This window comes from Mustela lutreola, chromosome 5 (genome assembly GCF_030435805.1).
Source record: "Mustela lutreola isolate mMusLut2 chromosome 5, mMusLut2.pri, whole genome shotgun sequence".
Classification (NCBI taxonomy): domain Eukaryota; kingdom Metazoa; phylum Chordata; class Mammalia; order Carnivora; family Mustelidae; genus Mustela; species Mustela lutreola.
The window spans coordinates 25,758,126-25,776,404 of NC_081294.1; the positions used below are offsets into that span (position 1 = coordinate 25,758,126).

An 18,279-nucleotide genomic window follows, 5' to 3' on the forward strand; every position below is an offset into this window, starting at 1 on the left:
CTATTGTACAGCTTATTTCATAGCAGAAAGACAACTGTAAAGCTGAAGACCAGGAACAAAAATACATCTCTGGGAGAGAAGAGCATGATTATGAATTGCCCCCACAGCCCCCTCCCTCTTTGGTACTCAAAGCACAGAGCAGAAGAAGAGAAGGACATAGCTACAGTTTGCTTCTTGAGGTAATATAACAAAATAGCTTAGGTGGACTTAAAAGGGTATTTTCATGAAGCACACTGAATAATGTATTTGAGTAGTTTTCGATGGAACTGTGTATGCTAATAGAACCCACCTGTCTGATAGTAGGTTTCAGCAACAGAAGGCTGAGGCTGGGCAGCAGCGGCCACAGCAGCAGCAGTGGCCGCTGGTTGTTGGTAGTACTGCTTACTGTCATATGCTACAGCAGGAGCTGTGGATCTTACATAGGAGTACGAGTCCTAAAGAAAGGGAATGAAAGAAGATCTTGCCATAAGTGAAGTGGTAGGAAAAAATCCCCAACTCTATAAAGTATAATAAAGGAAAACAAAAAACTAACTATAGACCTATGTTTAAGAGTTAAATTCAAAACAAAGGGCCATCTATTTTTGGACTTTGAAAATAAGGTCAAAACCATTTCAAGCAGCATGTTTATTTAACTTTCACATGAGAAAAAAAAAAATCACTGAAACATTTTAAAATAATGCTTATCTTTAAAATCCTATTAAGAAAGGGGGCATCTGCGTGGCTCTGTTGGTTAAGCGGTAGTCTTGATTTAGGCTTGGGTCATGATCTGAGGGTCCTGGGATCAAGTCTGGTGTTGCATTCTTGATAGGGAGTCTGCTTGAAGATTCACTCTCCCTCACCCTTCCCCCTGCTTGCTCCCTCACTGTGTCTCTCACACTCAAAAAAATAAATCTTAAGAAAAAATTCTATTAAGAAATTCATAGCAGTTTTGCTTTAAAATTGGATCTCACTGTAAAGACCACCTGTGTGTTCTAAGCTTTGTGACTATTCCAGCTTTCTTTTCATTCTTTTTTATTTACTATTATTATTATTATTATTATTATTAACAACTTATTTTTTTAAAAAAGGCTCCATGACGAGAATAGAGCCCAATGCAGGGCCTGAACTCATGACCCTGAGATCAAGACCTGAGCTGAGATTAAGACCTGGATGCTTAACTGACTAAGCCACCTAGGTGTCCCTATTTACCACTATCATTAACATAATGGATAGAAACTTCCGGATCAGGGAAAGGAAAGGGGAACACAGGTTTCAGGCAGAAGGAACACTATATATAAATCTCCAAGGCAGTGAGGATCAAGGTGAGCTGGGTGATTTCTGGCACTAAACAAAGTGAGGAGGGATGGGAAGGTATGTAGGTGGAGGCTGAAGAAGTAGGCAGGGCCCAGAGAATGATGGGCTTCATTAGCCTTATTAAAAACAATGGAATTTATTACATTTCACCTCTGGACATAATGAAAACAATCACACATGGAAAAAGGAATTCTGAGTTTAATAACATGCACATTTTTAAAATTAAAGTTTATTTACTTATTTTTACAGAGAGAGCACAGGGAGGAGCAGCAAGGGAGAGGGAGAGAGAATTTCAAGCAGACTCCCCACTAAGAGCAGAGAGCCCACTGTGGGGCTCATCCCATGAACCCAGATCACGACCCGAGCTGAAATCAAGAGTTAGGCACAGCCAGCTGAGCCAGCCACTCAGGTGCCCCACAGCTTGCCAAATATTAATAAAAAATACTAAGATTATAATTTATATGTCAATTCATTACTTAACAAAATAAACTCAGACATTAGAAAGAAAATAGAAAAACTAGGCAAAGTTCAGAAGATCCTAAAGCCAACAAAGAGAAAACAAGTTATTAAAGGATTAGAACCAGGGGAGCCTAGATGGCTCAGTCGGTTAAGTGTCTGACTCTTGATTTTGGCTCAGATCATGATCTCAGGGTCAGGAGACTGAGCCCTGCCTGCATGGGGGGGGGGGGGGCTGCACTCTGTAGGGAGTCTGCTTGAGATTTTCTCCTTCCCTCACCCCTACCTCCTGCATGTTCTCTCTCAAATAAATAAATGTATCTTAAAAGAAAAATAAAGGATTAGAATCAAATTTAAATAAGTAATTTAGTACCATAATAAACATAGTACTAAAGGAATTAGATCTTCATGTCCCAAATAAGACAGAACCAAAAGCAACTACAGAATATAAGAGCAGCATCAATTTCTGTTACATATGAAGAAAGATGACTTTGAGAGGAAGAATGTGCAGGGAACAGAATTTCTGCCCTTGTAAAGAACCAAAAAGACACTATGTAATTGTTTGGCTCATATAGTTTAGGCTCATGGTTCCCAAAATAGGAGAATACCGCCGTAGTACAAACAAGGTGCATTGTCCCTATGATCTTCATTTTTTTTGGAAACCCTGGTTAAATATTTAACCAGTAATTAAAGCAAATTACTTCTAATTAAAGCAGACATAGATATAAAATGGACTGGAATGGACTCTGGGGAATTATTAATAAAAACTCATTGCAAGGGAACTTAATTCTTGGACTATGCCCTTAAATTACCTAAGAATATACATGCATTTCTATCATCTGAGGTATAGTTTGGAAGACCCAAGTTTGATAAGCACTGGCCTGGACATTATTATCATACACTGGGGTCAGTGATGGCTGCGTGTTAAGACTACTGAAACTAGTAGTTTTCTTACCTGGTAGTTCTGTGTAGTAGCTGGGGGTGGTGGTGGTGGTGCTTCCTGTTGTCTCTGGGTATAACCATAGTCAGTTGCTGTATGTGCAGTGGGGTAACCTCCATAAGCAGCAGCTGTTGCAGCAGCTGCAACAGCTACTGGAGCAGGCCTGGCAACTGCGACTGTGGCGGCTGCTGGTGCATAGGCAGCAGTAACTGTGTGAGCAGCTACTGGAGCCTGATGGACAGTGTAGCTAGCAACTGTAGTTGGATGAGAGTAGGCTACACCCGAAGCTGGCTGCTGGCTATATTGTGGAGTAGAAGAATAAACACAATACAATTTAATTTTAAAATCTAAGAGTTTAATACAATAAAAAGCACATTTTTTAGAAATTTAATTATCGACTATGAAACACCAAGTATTTGAACACAATAAGCCTAGTCAATACCACATTTGTTACTGTTGTGTAATTTTTATTCCTTAATCTTAGTGCATTAGACAGTCACGCATACTATGCTTAAAATCACGGACCATATTACAAAGGAGGGATGACAAACTGGGATAAAAAGCAGTAGTAGGAAGAAAAGAAAACTTGATGAGAATTTAAAAAAGTATTTGTTGCTTGTAGAGTTCTTTATATTCTACAGTTAAAAAAAAATCTCTACAAAGAAATCATGTTAAAAATACTGAATTCTAACTCCAATGGTAGAGAACATATGAAGCAGAAACTATTACCCAGTTGACTTAAATACTTCTGATACTCTAGGGTTGTAGTTCTCAACTGGGGGAGATTTTGCCCTCCAGGGACATCTGGCATGTCTGGAGATATTTTGATGGTCAAACTGCAGAGGAGGTGGTGGTGTGTGCTACTGGCGTCTAGTGGATGGAAGCCAGTGATGCTGTTACATATCCTACAGCGCACAGGATAGCTACCCACAACAAAGAATTATCCGAAGAATGTCAATAGTGCTGAGGTTGAGTAATCTTGCTCTAGGGCACAAAACCTACAACAGACTCTCTATTATTTTAAATAAATTACTCAAGTTACAGGCAGCGTTTCATTATACACATTTATTTCTCTCAAAAATGTAGCAGATGTTGCAAAAGGAGACCTAAGTCAGATGCTTTGCAATCATAACAATTTAAAACGCAAAGAGGCAAAAACATTTTCCAATGTAAATGAAATAAATTTCCAGCTAAAGTTTGCAGAGTAATGTTTAACTTTTTTAAAATTTTAACTTTTAAATTGAGAGTCTATGTTACATAAAACCAAGGCTTATAGATGTTAAGCACATGAAAGTCTATTTGTCGTTCTAGGTTCTCTAAAATGCTCAAGATTACACTTGCTAAAGCTTTATTACCAAGGCAGAAATGCCTTCTAAAAAAAGAAGAGCCCCAACAGTTACTTAGCTGACAGGTCTTAGATGACCGTAAGTCTTAATATGAGCCAACAGTTAAGAATAGCCAAGAAAAAAATACCTGACTGAAGCTGAAGCTACTCTAAGAAGTGTCTAATTCATGGGTTATAGTACAGCATAGTCTTCCTGGTGTGCACACTACCCATACAAATATGGCATGGAATTAAAATTTGGGGCCACCACATTTTAACTGTATTAGAAAAAATACTAGTAATTACAATGTATTCAAAAGGAATCGATATGAAGCTTGTAAGTATGGCTACTATTTCACATAAAAAGTGGAGGAACATTCAGTCTAGAAGAGGTGACTGGGGAAGATATGAGAGCTGCCTTCTAATAGAAGAGACTTACTCCATGCTGCTCCAGAGAACAGAACTAGAACCAATGGATGGAAGGGTGGCAGATTTCAGCCCAATATGAAAAAGAAAAAAAAACAAAAACTTAGAACAAAGTCCAAAGAAACTCTTATAATTTATATTTGGATGAGGTTTTCCACATTTTGATATTAAAAGTAGCTAATATTTTCTACATATATGACAATTAAAAGACAGGAAAAGGGAAATTTAAATTGTAATAGTGGAAAAATTGGTTTGGGATTGACATTTTCTATGGATAATTCCATAGCCTTAAGAAAAAATGCCAATAACGTATTTCTTCAAAATTCCTAGAACTGAAAAAAGAATTATATTTAAAATATAAATATACCAGTTCTGTGAAACTTGTATTTAACATTTACTGATAAAATTTCACACATTCAGACTACACTGCATAAAAAGGGTTTGGTTATGTAAAAATTCAGATATCTTGGATTCCTATACAGTTTCCATTCATCCCATTGCTCTTTATTGCACATCTGTTCACACTTCCTGGTCTCCAAAACTTGTCCTATAGGACAAAAAACAGAGTGGGAACAGAACAGGAATGTCAAGTCAACCAGGCAAGCAATCCGACTTATACTGGCTCTGATCCTTACAAGTCCATGTGACTAAAAAAGGGATGATGATATGCTCTGGTTTAAGCCTACTGCCCCCTCATAATCATTAACCGTATGCTCTCACACCTGTGTGTCTCAGTTTGAACAATAAATCTTATAATCTCCCTTCCCAGAAAGCATATAACAGGATGTCAGTACGCTTAGCAATTACCATATACTACATGCCTAGGACTGCCTAACCTAAGTCTGATCTGTATAGTTAGATCTGCTCTGTACGGCTGGACCCATATCCTCTACCAAGAGCATCATGAAGAATAATGATCTAGTTCTAATTCCTATAGTTAAGGGCTAGGGCAACAATCTGCTGTTCAGAATAAAGATTTTCTAGTGTATTATCTTAAACCCATCTAGGAAATTCGTTTCAATCTGAAATATCCTTAGAAAATTGACTTTTATGTGATGTATATGACCAGCCTGGGTTATAGCAATTCAATTAAGTATCTAGTGGCTACGTAAATTTTCAAAAATCCAGGTCACGTCAAATTCTAATTAGTTTAAGCAAAATTAGTCTAAGATTGAAATATTTTAAACCAAGGTTTCGCCTAGTTTGTAGCACTCAAATAAGATACTAAATTATATGCCTTCATAAAACTTAAGACTTAATGGTTACTAAATGATTTTTAAAATAAAATAAGTAAATAAAACCCCCAAATTTTGTGCCATAAAAACATCTGTGAAATATGCAAAGACTTTCATTTTCATCCAGCAGAGAAGCAGCTTCTATTTGGATAATATCCTTTGTAGATAAATTAAATCTAATAAATCAGTTTTAAACCAGGACAAATAATAACAAATTAAAAAACAAACACAAATATGGGACGAGCAAGGTTAAAAAATACATAAAATGGAAGCGTGTTTCTCTTGGGAGGAGAAAAATGTAAATAAAGTATTTAAGGAATTATTAATATTAAAAAGTAGTAACACTTTTATATTCTTGGACTTAACCTGGAGGTTAATGGCCAGCTTTCTCCTTGCTTACCAGAAAGTGAAACCAGCCAGAGTCCTTACAAAATAGCTGACCAAAACTACCATTCGAAGAAAGCCTATATAAACTGCAAAAGAAATAGGAATGGTCCTGCAGGAAATGGATATCTCAATGCAACAAACAAGAATTTTCACAAACTCTAATTTGTAGTCATAAAGTAAGAACTTAACATCAGTCAGAAGATAAAGTTAAGGGATATAGACAAGATCAGGATATAAAAAACTATAAAAGAGAAGATAAATCTAGGAAGTCCAATATCCAACTAGAAAGAATTCTGAAAAGAAAAAAGCAAATTAAAGAAATTAAGAAAGAATACTTCCTACTCTGGAAGGGAGACGTATATTTTCAAATTTAAAGGGTCTACAGAGGGATGCCTGGGTGGCTCGGTTTGTTAGGCATCTGCCTTCAGCTCAGGTCATGATCCCTGGGTCCTGGGATAGAGCTCCATTATCAGGCTCCCTGCTCAGTAAGGAGCCTGCTTCTCTCCCTGCTTGTGTTCTCTCCTCCTCTCTCTTAAATAATGAATGAAATCTTTTAAAAAGGGCCTACAGAGTGCAAAATAGAATGAAGGGCCAACATCTAGAAACATACAGCATTTCACAACATCTCAAGGTTAAAAAAAAAATCTTTCAAAATCTCCAAAGAAAAAGTCACCTGCATACAACTAAACAAAAACCAGTTTAACACATACACTAGTGGTTAGAAAACAGCTGACTAAAGTCTTAAAACTATGAGAGAAAATGGTTATTAATACAGAGTTCTGCACCCAGCTAAATCACTAAGACAGAATAAAGGGTTTTTTTTTCCTTTCTTTCTTTTCTTTTGACATTCAAGAACTGAGTTTACCTCCTATATACCTTTTCTTTGGAAGTGACATGAAGATGTACTTTAACAAAAAAATAAACCAAGAAAGAAATCATGGGGTCCTATAAATAGTGGATCCAAACCCAGGAGGGAGATGAGAGCCCAGGTCAGCAGCTATGCATCGGGCCCAAAGAAGCAGTGAGCTTGGACTCGAAGTGAAAAAAGACAGAAGCCTCCAGGAGAATGATATCCAGGAAGATAAAGAACTGGACAACAGACAGTAGACCAGAAGCTTGGAAAAACATTAAAATACAATCAAGGGGGATGCCTGGGTGGCTCAGTGGGTTAAGCCTCTGCCTTCGGCTCAGGGAGTCCGTCCCACCATCAGGTTCCTTGCTGGGCAGGGAGCCTGCTTCTCCCTCTGCCTGCCTCTCTTGCTGGGCAGGGAGCCTGCCTTCTCCCTCTGCCTGCTTCTCCCTCTGCCTGCCTCTCTGCGTTCTCTCAATCTCTCTCTCTCTCTCTGACAAATAAATAAAGTCTTAAGATACAATCAAGGCACCAAAAAGATTTTGGGGGGAAAAAAGGTAATGGAAGACTTCAGCAGGGGCACCTGGGTGGCTCAGAGAGTTAAGCCTCTACCTTCTTCAGCTCTGGTCATGATCTCAGAGTCTGCTCAGCGGGGAGCCTGCCCCCCCCTTATGATCTCTGTCAAATAAATAAAATAAAATATTTTAAAAAAAGACTTCAGCAAATATGACGTTACTCAAGAAAGGCATGATCTTGGTAAAAGACACCACAGTTAAGCAATTAGTAGGATGTAAAAATAGTAAACATCCATTTGAACTTGAACTGAGGAATATTCTTCTATTAAGTGGTACACGGTTGTAAAAATGGAACACATTAGGAATAATAATCTTAGAACACTACCACCTGGGTCCACAGTAAGTACTATTTACAGTCATAATAAAGTTTCTGCCATAATAAAGTTTTAGAATCAACCTAAAGTACAGAAGATAAACTGTGATTACAGAATATAAATGTTAATTGCAAGTACAACTACAGCTAAGTTGGGGGATGGGGTGGGAAAAGAAGGAAAGTAAAGCACCAGAGTTTCAAGATTCTTTTCCTAAAATAGAGAGTACTGAGATACTGACTACCTTTGTTGGAAATGGGGGAGTGTCTGAAAATAACAGAAACAGCCATATCATTTAACTTGGAAGAAGAAATGAGAAGCATGAGAGAATATATACTAAATTTTAGCTATGATTATAGGAAATCAAAATATAATGTATAAAAAGTCAATAAATTAAGATACAGGGAAGCATATTATTTTATGATATGGAGTTAGAAATAAAACCAGAATGCATTAAAGGTGGGAGTCTCTACAAAGCGGAATTGAGGATAAGGGATTAAGAAAATAAGTGAATGTTGTTTTCATTAAAAGTCCTTCTATGGGTGCCTGAATAGCTCTGTCAGTTAAGTGACTCTTGGTTTTGGTTCAGGTCATGATCTCATCAGGGTTGTGTGACTGAGCCCCACACCAGGCTTCACGCTCAGTGTGGAGTCTGCTTGAGAATCACTCCCTCTCCTCCTCCACTACATGCACACGTGTGCTCACTCCCTCTCTAAAATAAATAAATAAAATCTAAAAAAATTCCCTTCTATACTATTTTTAATTACATTATGTATTATTCTGGGGGAGGGCATAAAAGATAATTTTCAAACTGGTTAGCTCAATGACCAACCAACCACAAATTTAAAATACTCCTGTCTAGGTATTCTAATATAATTTAAAAAAAAAAAGATTTTAGGGGCGCCTGGGTGGCTCAGTGGGTTAAAGCCTCTGCCTTCGGCTCAGGTCATGATCCCAGGGTCCTGGGATCGAGCCCCGCATTGGGCTCTCTGCTCAGCAGGGAGCCTGCTTCCTCCTCTCTCTGACTGTCTCTCTGCCTACTTGTAATCTCTGTCTGTCAAATAAATAAATAAAAATTTTTAAAAAAAGATTTTAATTTACTTATTTGACAGAGATTGCACAGTAGGCAGAGTGGCTGGCAGAAGGAGAGAAAAGCACACTCAATTCTAATTTCTACATTTCTGGTCTCGACCTAACCTATACCCAACTCTGAGCCCTTTTTTAGTGCCTTTAAATTCCATTATGACCTGGATTTACATTATACTAAGGTTATAGTCACTACCAGCATTAAAACAACTATGCATACTAATGGTCTGTCCATGTAAGTGGCATCTGGTAACAGGAAAAACATTCCTATACCTCTTTTACTTTCTGTACAGCAGTGATTTTCAAAATAGGATCCAAGGCCTGCTCGGATCCAGGAGGTTATCCCTTTTTCAATTACAGATTGCCTTCATATAATTTAATCCAAACAATTTATTGCAACACACTGAATGCAGAAGCAGACCAAGCACCAAAAAAAATTTAAAAAAACTTTTAAAAATATTTTTTAAAATTAGCATATAATGTATTATCTGCCCCAGGGGTAGAGGTCTGTGAATCGTCAGGCTTAAATACTTCACAGCACTCACCATAGCACATACCCTCCCCAATGTTCATAACCCAACCACCCTCTCCCTAACCACCCCCGCCCCCCGCAACTCTCAGCTTGTTTTGTGAGATTAAGAGTCTCTAATGGTTTGTCTCCCTCCCGATACCATCTTGTATCATTTATTCCTTCCCTAACCCCCAAACCCCCCACTTTGCCTCTCAAATTCCTCATATCAGGGAGATTATATAATTGTCTTTCTCTGATTGACTTATTTCACTCAGCATAATACCCTCTAGTTCCATGCACATTGTTGCAAATGGCAAGATTTCATTTCTTTTGATGGCTGCATAGTATTCCATTGTGTGTTACACACACACACACCCTTTATCCAATCATCTGTGGATGGACACCTAGGTTCTTTGCATAGTTTGGCTATTGTGGACATTGCTGCTATGAACACTTGCGTGCACATGCTCCTTCAGATCACTACATTTTTATCTTTAGGGTAAATACCCAGTAGCACGATTGCTAGGTCGTAGGGTAGATCTATTTTCAACTATTTGAGGAACTTCCTTGCTGTTTTCCAGAGTGGTTGCACCAGCTTGCATTCTCACCAACAGTGCAGGAGTTAAGTGACCTTTCTCCGCATCCTCACCAGCATCTGTCAGTTTCCTGACTTGTTAATTTTAGTCATTCTGATTGGTGTGAGGTGGTATCTCATAGTGGTTTTGATTTGTATTTCCCTGATGCCAAGTGATGTGGAGTGCTTTTTCATGTATCTGATGGCCACCTGGATGTCTTCTTTGCAGATGTGTCTGTTCATGTCCACTGCCCATTTCTTGACTGGATTATTTCTTTTTTGGATGTTGAGTTTAATAAGTTCTTCTTTATAGATTTCGAATACTAGCCCTTTATCTGATTACATTGTTTGCAAATATCTTCTCCCATTCTGTCAGTTGTCTTTTGGTTTTGTTGACTATTTCCTTTGCTAAAGCACCAATCATTTTAATTGAGATATTAAAAAGATTTATAAAAATCTTTGTAAAGATATAAAACAATGCCTCGTCGTCTCCCTATTTTTGGAGGACAGGATATAGTTATTTCTTTATAGTTACATAAAGAAACTTGGGGTTAACATGTAGTAATCTTATTTTGAAATCATTTAATAAATATCTTTTTAAAAATTCTAGGGCAGTAAATAAGTATAACCAACATAAACAAAAGCTCTAGGGGTCTTCGATAACTATAACTGCTTTAGGGGTCCCAAAAACCGTAAGCTTCAAGAACTACCATTTTATGATATAGAGCATTAACTCTGATTCATCATTCATTTTCCTGCTCTTTACACCTTTAAACAAAAACATTTTCTTCTATTCTGTAACAGGGAGAAGTTCTCAGGGAAAATGAGCAGCGCACATGGTCAGAGCCCGAGGTCTGTTGCTTACAACTGCAATATTCCTATCGAGGGCTCCAAATCTCCCAGTTTACCCAGTGTGCTGTTCACAAACATCATTTTCTGTGTTAGCAGACATGAATGGTATTGGGAAGCAATGGCCTACAACTCTGGGACTCCCACAAGAAACCAGCGCAGAAGATGAATTAGAAAAAAGTCCATTTTCCCTTTCAAGAGAAAATTGTAGAAGAACCTTTCCTAGCTCAGCCTTGGCTCTGGGTAAAAGGGAGAGAAATATCCCTAACAATTCTTTTTTTTTTTTTTTTTAATGAGAGAGCAGTGTGCGGGCATGGGGTGGGGGAGTGGGGCAGAGGGAGAGGGAGGGAGAGAATCCTAAGCAGGCTCCACACCCAGCATGGAGCCCATCAGGGGGTTCCACCTCACGACCCGGAGAGACCCTGAGATCATGACCCGAGCCAAAATCAAGAGTTGGATGCTTAACCTACAGAGGCATCCAGACACTCTTTACCTGACAATTCCTTTCTTTTCTTTTTTTAAATATTTATTTGAGAGAGATATAGTGAGAAAGCACATGAGCAGGGTGGGGGGATACAGGGAGAGGGAGAAGCAGGCTCCCTGCTGAGCAGTAAGCCCAATGTGGGATGCGATCCCAGAACTCTGGGATCATGACCTGAGCCAAAGGCAGAAGCTTAACCAAATAAGCCACCCAGGCACCCCTCCTGAGACAAATCTTTATTATGACAAGTTAGCCTTCCCTTAGGTTTGAGTTCTCGAATTCACCTTATCTGACTAGGAAAACTCCAAGCTAAGAAGTTAGTTTAGTAGATCTCTGAGCTGATAGTACTTTCACACGCCAGAAAATACATTTTTCTCTCTAAATGCTACAGTGTTCTAAGAAACAGAAGATCTCAATAAAAACAACACAACAACCCTATAAGGAAACAAGTTACTAGAAGCAAGAGTTTGCAGAATAAAAAAAAATTTTTTTTGAAAAGCCTGAAAGCATTGGAATTACTGAATACAAAATATAAAATATAAAATAAGTAACTTAAAAAAGTAAAAAAGGGGCATCTAGGTGGCTCAGTCCACTAAGCGTCTGATTCTTAATCTCAGCTCTTTTTTTTTTTTTTTTTAAAGATTTTACTTATTTACTAGAGAGAGAGAGAGAAAGAGAGAGAGGAGGGGCACAGGGAGAGGATCTCAAGCCGACTCCTCAGCACAGAGCCCATGAGAGGCTCAATCTCATGACCTTGAAATCATGACCTGAGCCAAAATCAAGAGTCAGACACTTAACTGACTGAGCCACCCAGGCTCAGGTCTTGATCTTAGGTGTTTTTGAGTTCAACTCTGCATTGGACTCTGCACTGGGTGTGAAGCCTACTTATAATAATAATAATAATAATAATAATAATAATTTTTTAAAAAAGGTAAACGATTAGACTATCAAAACTAAGACCCAGGACCATGAAGTTGATTAAAAAACAAAAACAAAAACAAAAACAAAAACAAAAACAAAACCCAAAAAACCAACCAGATGAATTTTTAAAAGAAAAGACCTCCCAGAAATGAAATACAGTATATAAAAATTATAATCAGAAACTTAGAAAGGCATTACATAACTGATTAGACATGGCTGACAAAAAACTTAGTGAACTAGAAAGTTATCCTCACAATTACTCAGAATGCACCCAGAGACAAAGAGATGAAAAATAACAGAGGCTTAAAAACGACGAGGATAGGATAATAAGTAATAAGTTACATCTAAGGAGAGCTGCAAATGGAGAAAATGAATAGAGGAAACACATCTAAAAAGAGTATCTGAGATTTCCCAAAATTAATGAAAGATTAATTTGAAAGCCCCAACAAAGATAAGAGAAGCACCGAGAGGGGAAAAAAACAAAGTGCCTAACAGAGACTGAGGACTTCTCCAAAATGAGGAAGGTGAGATTAAAACAACAACAACAACAAAAAACCCCTGTTACTAGTACAACCATATTAAGGGACATTCTTTAAGATTTTTTTTAGGAAGAATAAAAATGATCTCAGAATGCATGTCATGTTAAGAAAGTGAAATATGAAGGCAAATTTAAATAATCAAGGACTATATAAAATAATGTTATTCAACAATGATGGGTTGTGGGGTTAAAATGTAAAATACTATACAATAATAGCACAAAAATCACCAGAGGACTGATCAAAGCTAAAGCATTTTAAGTCCCTGTATTGTTCAGAAATGTAAATAAAGATAATGATTTACTTTAAACTGCATAAGATCTTCATGATAAATTTTTAGAGGAACCACTATAAAACAGAAGCAGATGTTCAATTTCTGACCTTATAAAAGGAATGAGACAAGTTTCAATCAAGAAAACGAGACTGCTTCTATACTCACATTGTGGGGTATGTTTCTCCTCCCCTGGAAAACATATTCTGTGTGTGTGCATTATTTTCAATTCTGGATAAAATGGCAAAGTAACTGACAGACAAAACGCTTTTTTCCTTTTCATGGCATACAAAATACAATTTGGTCTTTTCATTAATCCAAGCTGAATGTTCAACACTGTTGGACTTTTCTATTTTCTAGGTCAAATTTTGGCATTTTATGTACCTACCAATTCACAGATTTTTCTTTATACTACATTTAATATTTTATGATATGACAAAGATGCAAAATTAAACTTCCTCAGAGAATCACCCCAAAGACAAACCATCTTATTCTGTACACTTGATATTATATATCATGCTCCCATTACCTTTACAACACTATTCAAACAATAACTATTGCAGAATTTTAGAAGAAATTTAAATGTCTTCTAAGAACTAGAACAAATAAAATAAAATCCTACAATTTTTACTAACACATTATTACTAACACATTACACTAGCAGACTATTAGTGGGTCAGGGTGGTTAAATGTTATATAATATGAAAACTGTTAAGTTTTCTTGGGATCCATAACTCATAGTATACCAAGAAAAAAAGTCATTACCATTACCTGGATCCACTGGACCCTTTGCACTTTTGTACTTCTGAAGTCATTTGACAAATTATGTACACAAGAATAAGGGATAATAATAACATTGATGATAATAAAACCTATCAGAAATCTTAAAAGCAGCAGTAGACCCTAATTTTTATCCCATTTGCTCCTGGTTTTAAAATGAACCATGTTCTCTGAACAAAACCGCTAATCAACTTTCATGCACGAATCTGTAACATTTCTCTCTCATAAATGCTGACTGCAGATTTCAAATATTATCTCTAATGAATTCTAAGTTATCATTCTTCTGGTTTTTCTTTTTGTACCTGCACTGCCAAAACGCAATGCTTGCAAAATTTTTAAAAACATTTGATGGACTGGGGTGCCTGGGTGGCCCAGCTAGGGTTAGAGCATCTGCCTTTGGCCCAGTCATAATCCCAGAGTCCTGAGACTGAGTCCCGCATCAGACTCCCTGTTCAGCGGGGAGCCTGCTTTTCCCTCTTTCTCTGCCCTTCCCCCTGCTTGTGTGCGTTCTCGCTCAGTCAAAAACAAACAAACGAAAACCCAAAAAACCCACAAAAAACATTTGATGGCTTTAAGAGAGATAGTCATCTTCTTTGCTCCATAACCGCAAAACATTTTCAATTTTAAGTTTGGAATGATCAATATATAATCAGTCTTTTCCTTTCCACACTATTGATCTCCTCCAAATTATCTTTGAATACATACCTGCCTTCAGCATCTATCCACTAATAAATCATATGAAGTAAATTCTGGTGCACAAACATCACAGAAGATGAAAGAACTGCTGCCATATACACTTTTAGCAAACTGAGATGTTCGAGATCTTTTCATGGAATATTACATACACAATGAAGTCACTCTTACTAACTGACCTGATAAAAACACCATATTTACTTTTTTTAACCTTAGAAAAACTTATCTTTCACTCACTGACTTCCCAGTTAAAAAAATTTTCACCTGGGACACTGTACCTGAAGATTTTTGGTCTGAGATCTTGCTTTTACAATCAATTTTACTAACTATCATCATTAGTCTAGAGTGATGCTGTTTTTTTGCATTCATGTTATTTATCTAATAATTGTTAAGCATCTTCCTGTCTTTTCTTCTCTGCCAATATGGACAGAGTATGGACAATTTGGAATGCTCAGCTGTGCTGAAGGAAAAAACTAAAAGCTAACTATAAAAGCAGTGTCTCTACTTTCTTTCATACCATCTTCAAAGATGCAAAAATTGGGTGACTGGGTGGCTCAGCTGGTTAAGTGTCTGCCTTCAGCTCAGCTCATGATCCTGGAGTTCCTGGATGGAGCCTGGCATCCATCCTTACCCTGCTATCTTGTTCTTCCTCAAATAAATAAAATCTTAAAAAAAATAAAAGATGCATGTGCTATGGTGAGTGCTGTGAAGTGTGTAAACCTGGCGATTCACAGACCTGTACCCCGGGGATAAAAATATATTATATGTTTATAAAAAAAAAAAAAAAAAGATGCAAAAGTTTGGGCAATGAGTGTCTTCCAATTGTACCACCCTTCTAAGTAATTCCAACATTCCTCTATTTTTCTATCGTATTAGTCTTTTTTAGAGTGGTTGGCAAAAAGTGACAAAAGGAAATAATTCCCAAGATAATGAAACAGCAAAATGTTTCAAGACAGGGAAAAATAAAATCCATTTACCATTTATCATACGGTAAATCTTAGACTTATAAAAAGGATCCAGTGGATCCATATAGTAATTGGAAAATAAAATGGATTTCATTCCACTTATTTTTTTTTTTAAAGATTTTATTTATTTATTTGGCAGGGAGAGAGCTCAAGCAGGGGGAGTAGCAGAGAGATAAGAAGAAGCAGGCTCTTAGGTCAGCAGGGAAATCCGACGCAGGACTCGATCCCAGCACCTGGGACCATGACCTGAGCTGAAGACAGAGGCTTAACTGACTGAGTCACCCAGGCACACTATTCCACTTTTTTTTTTTTTTTTAAGATTTTATTTATTTATTTGACAGAGATCTCAAGTAGGTGGAGAGGCAGGCAGAGAGAGAGAGAGAGAGAGAGAGGAGGAAGCAGGCCCCCCGATGAGCAGAGAGCCCGACATGGGGCTCGAACCCAGGACCCTGGGACCACAACCTGAGGTAAAGGCAGAGGCCCCAACCCACTGAGCCACCCAGGCACCCCAACACTATTTAACTTTTTTTTTTTTTTAAGGATTTTATTTATTTATTTGACAGAGAGAGATATCACAAGTAGGCGGAGAGGCAGGCAGAGAGAGAGAGAGGAGGAAGCAGGCTTTCCACAGAGCAGAGACCCCGACGCAGGGCTCGATCCCAGGACCCTGGGATCATGACCTGAGCTGAAGGCAGAGGCTTTAACCCACTGAGCCACCAAGGTGCCCCACACTATTTAACTTTTAAAAATTAGAGGATTTTCTTTGGAAGACCTCTAAGGAAGAAAAAGTCATGAAATGGCAATCCTTTTAACTATGTGTAAATAAAACTGCTCAAAAATCAAACCCCACAAACGTCTGGGTACATAAAATTAATTATGTACGCCGTAAGTTAGATACCATAATTAAACCAAAGTACCCTTTAACTTTCTGAACTCAAGAAAAATTTTGCCAGTGAAAGAAAAACTGGTAGATACCATAAGTCAATTAAACCAAAGTGCCCTATAACTTTCTGAACTTTTCCCCAGCGAAAGATAAGAACACTCACACTAAGTGAGATGAAACAAAACTAAAAATAGCCTCCTAACACTTAGGTCAGTTTTTATTGTCAAATGTTTTACAAACACACCAGGAGTATTTTCAGAAGTCTTTTGATTTCATAAATGTGGGAAACGAATTACAAATGTGTAATAAGATCCTGAAATTCTTTTTTTTTAAAAGATTTTATTTATTTATTTGACAGACAGAGATCACAAGTAGGCAGAGAGAGAGAGAGAGAGAGAAGGAAGCAGGCTCCCTGCTGAGCAGAGAGCCCGATGCGGGACTCGATCCCAGGACCCTGAGATCATGACCTGAGCCGAAGGCAGCGGCTTAACCCACTGAGCCACCCAGGCGCCCAAGATCCTGAAATTCTTAAAAGTAGGATAACCAGATATTCTAAAAGTAATGGATAGCCACTTAAAATTGTAAGCAAAAGAGTGTTGTGCTGAATTTACATTTTATGATGAGCATTCTGTTTATAATAAAAAATGGTTTGGGGTAGGTATAACTTGGAGTGAGAGAAATCATAAAGCCATCTTCATAAATCAGAGCATTCTTTGCCCTCATCTATATGGTTACTATTTAAATGGCTTCTATATTATTTTTCCTATCAAAAAAGTAGTAGATTTCTTCAAACTTTTCAAAAACATTCTTTCCGAGTTAAAGCCGACTACCCTATCACTGTAATGCATTTTATATACTATATTTTCCAAGAAATAAAAAAAAAAGATTTAAAAATTTTATTTTCATCCATCAATAGTGCTTCCCAATATTTTATGCCCCTTTGATCTCTAAGACCCTCAAGAATTTATATGAATACTAAATTAGACCACAAAACTTTTTTTTTTTTTAGCCCCCAGGATGAAGGTCCAAGTATGTGGACAGAAAAGCAGGTTTCTAACAAAAGATCTAGGACACAAGCAGTAAAGTTAACCTTATCCACCTCACAGTGAGGCTGGAGAAACAGGGAGAAGGCCTTTCCCTCCAGGGACACTGTGCATGCCCTAATAGAGACCACAAAACTTACTTTAAGCAAAATTTTATCATAGTCTTTCTGTAGTTCCAAATAAGTAAATTTGAGGTTTTCTATAATGGCCACCCATTAAAATTATACCTATAATTTGATAACTAACATTGCTTTCTACCTCTCTTCTTCTGGTTTTTATGACATTCTCATAGCTCTTTGCCTACTCTGTATTTGTTTCTTTCTCTGGCGCTACTTTAAACACAGATGTTCCCCAAGTCTGCTCTGTTTTTTTTCTTTCATTCATTCAAAAATGTTTACTAAATGATGCATTTCATACACTTGTATATAATGGGGATCACTACCATATAAATGATATCCAGATTCATACTTCCAACCCTTATCCCTTTCCTAAGCTTCATTTCCAAATGGTCTACTGAATATAATAGCTAACATTAATGGGGATGTAATATATGCCAGGGACGGTTTCCAGAACTCTGCAAATACTACATTAATGAATCCTCAAAACACAATGGAGAATGTAGAAGCCTCCCGGGATGCTGGTAATATTGTTTTTATTTTTATCTGGGTGCTGGTTATACAGGTATATTCAGTATATGACATCTCATCAAGCTATACTATTATATGTGCAGTTCTTTTTATATATATTGCACTTTAACAGAGAATTTTTTAAAAAATCTCAATCCTATGAGGTAAGGAACAGTATTATCTCCAGATTAAAGATGAAGAAACTTAAGTACCAAGAGACTGTTTCTCCACTGTCAAATGGCAAGTGGTATAGGGTACCAGGA

The 18,279-nt window shown here is 37.4% G+C and overlaps 1 protein-coding gene across 3 annotated transcripts in view; it reads right to left on the reverse strand.

Moving 5' to 3' along the window:
• ZFR (zinc finger RNA binding protein) overlaps positions 1-18,279 on the reverse strand; it is an 86,486-nt gene that overhangs the window by 61,315 nt on the left and 6,892 nt on the right. For 2 of the 3 annotated variants that reach the window (XR_009353733.1, XM_059173731.1), the window contains exons 3-5: positions 4,453-4,476; positions 2,705-2,987; positions 290-434 (exon numbers count right to left, since the gene is read on the reverse strand). Coding sequence is in view for 2 of the 3 variants with exons in the window: in XM_059173731.1 (XP_059029714.1) it covers positions 290-434; positions 2,705-2,987; positions 4,453-4,476 (452 nt within the window). In the remaining variant the exon portion in view is untranslated. The remainder of the gene's footprint in view (positions 1-289; positions 435-2,704; positions 2,988-4,452; positions 4,477-18,279) is intronic. The other variant, XM_059173732.1, reaches the window with a different exon arrangement.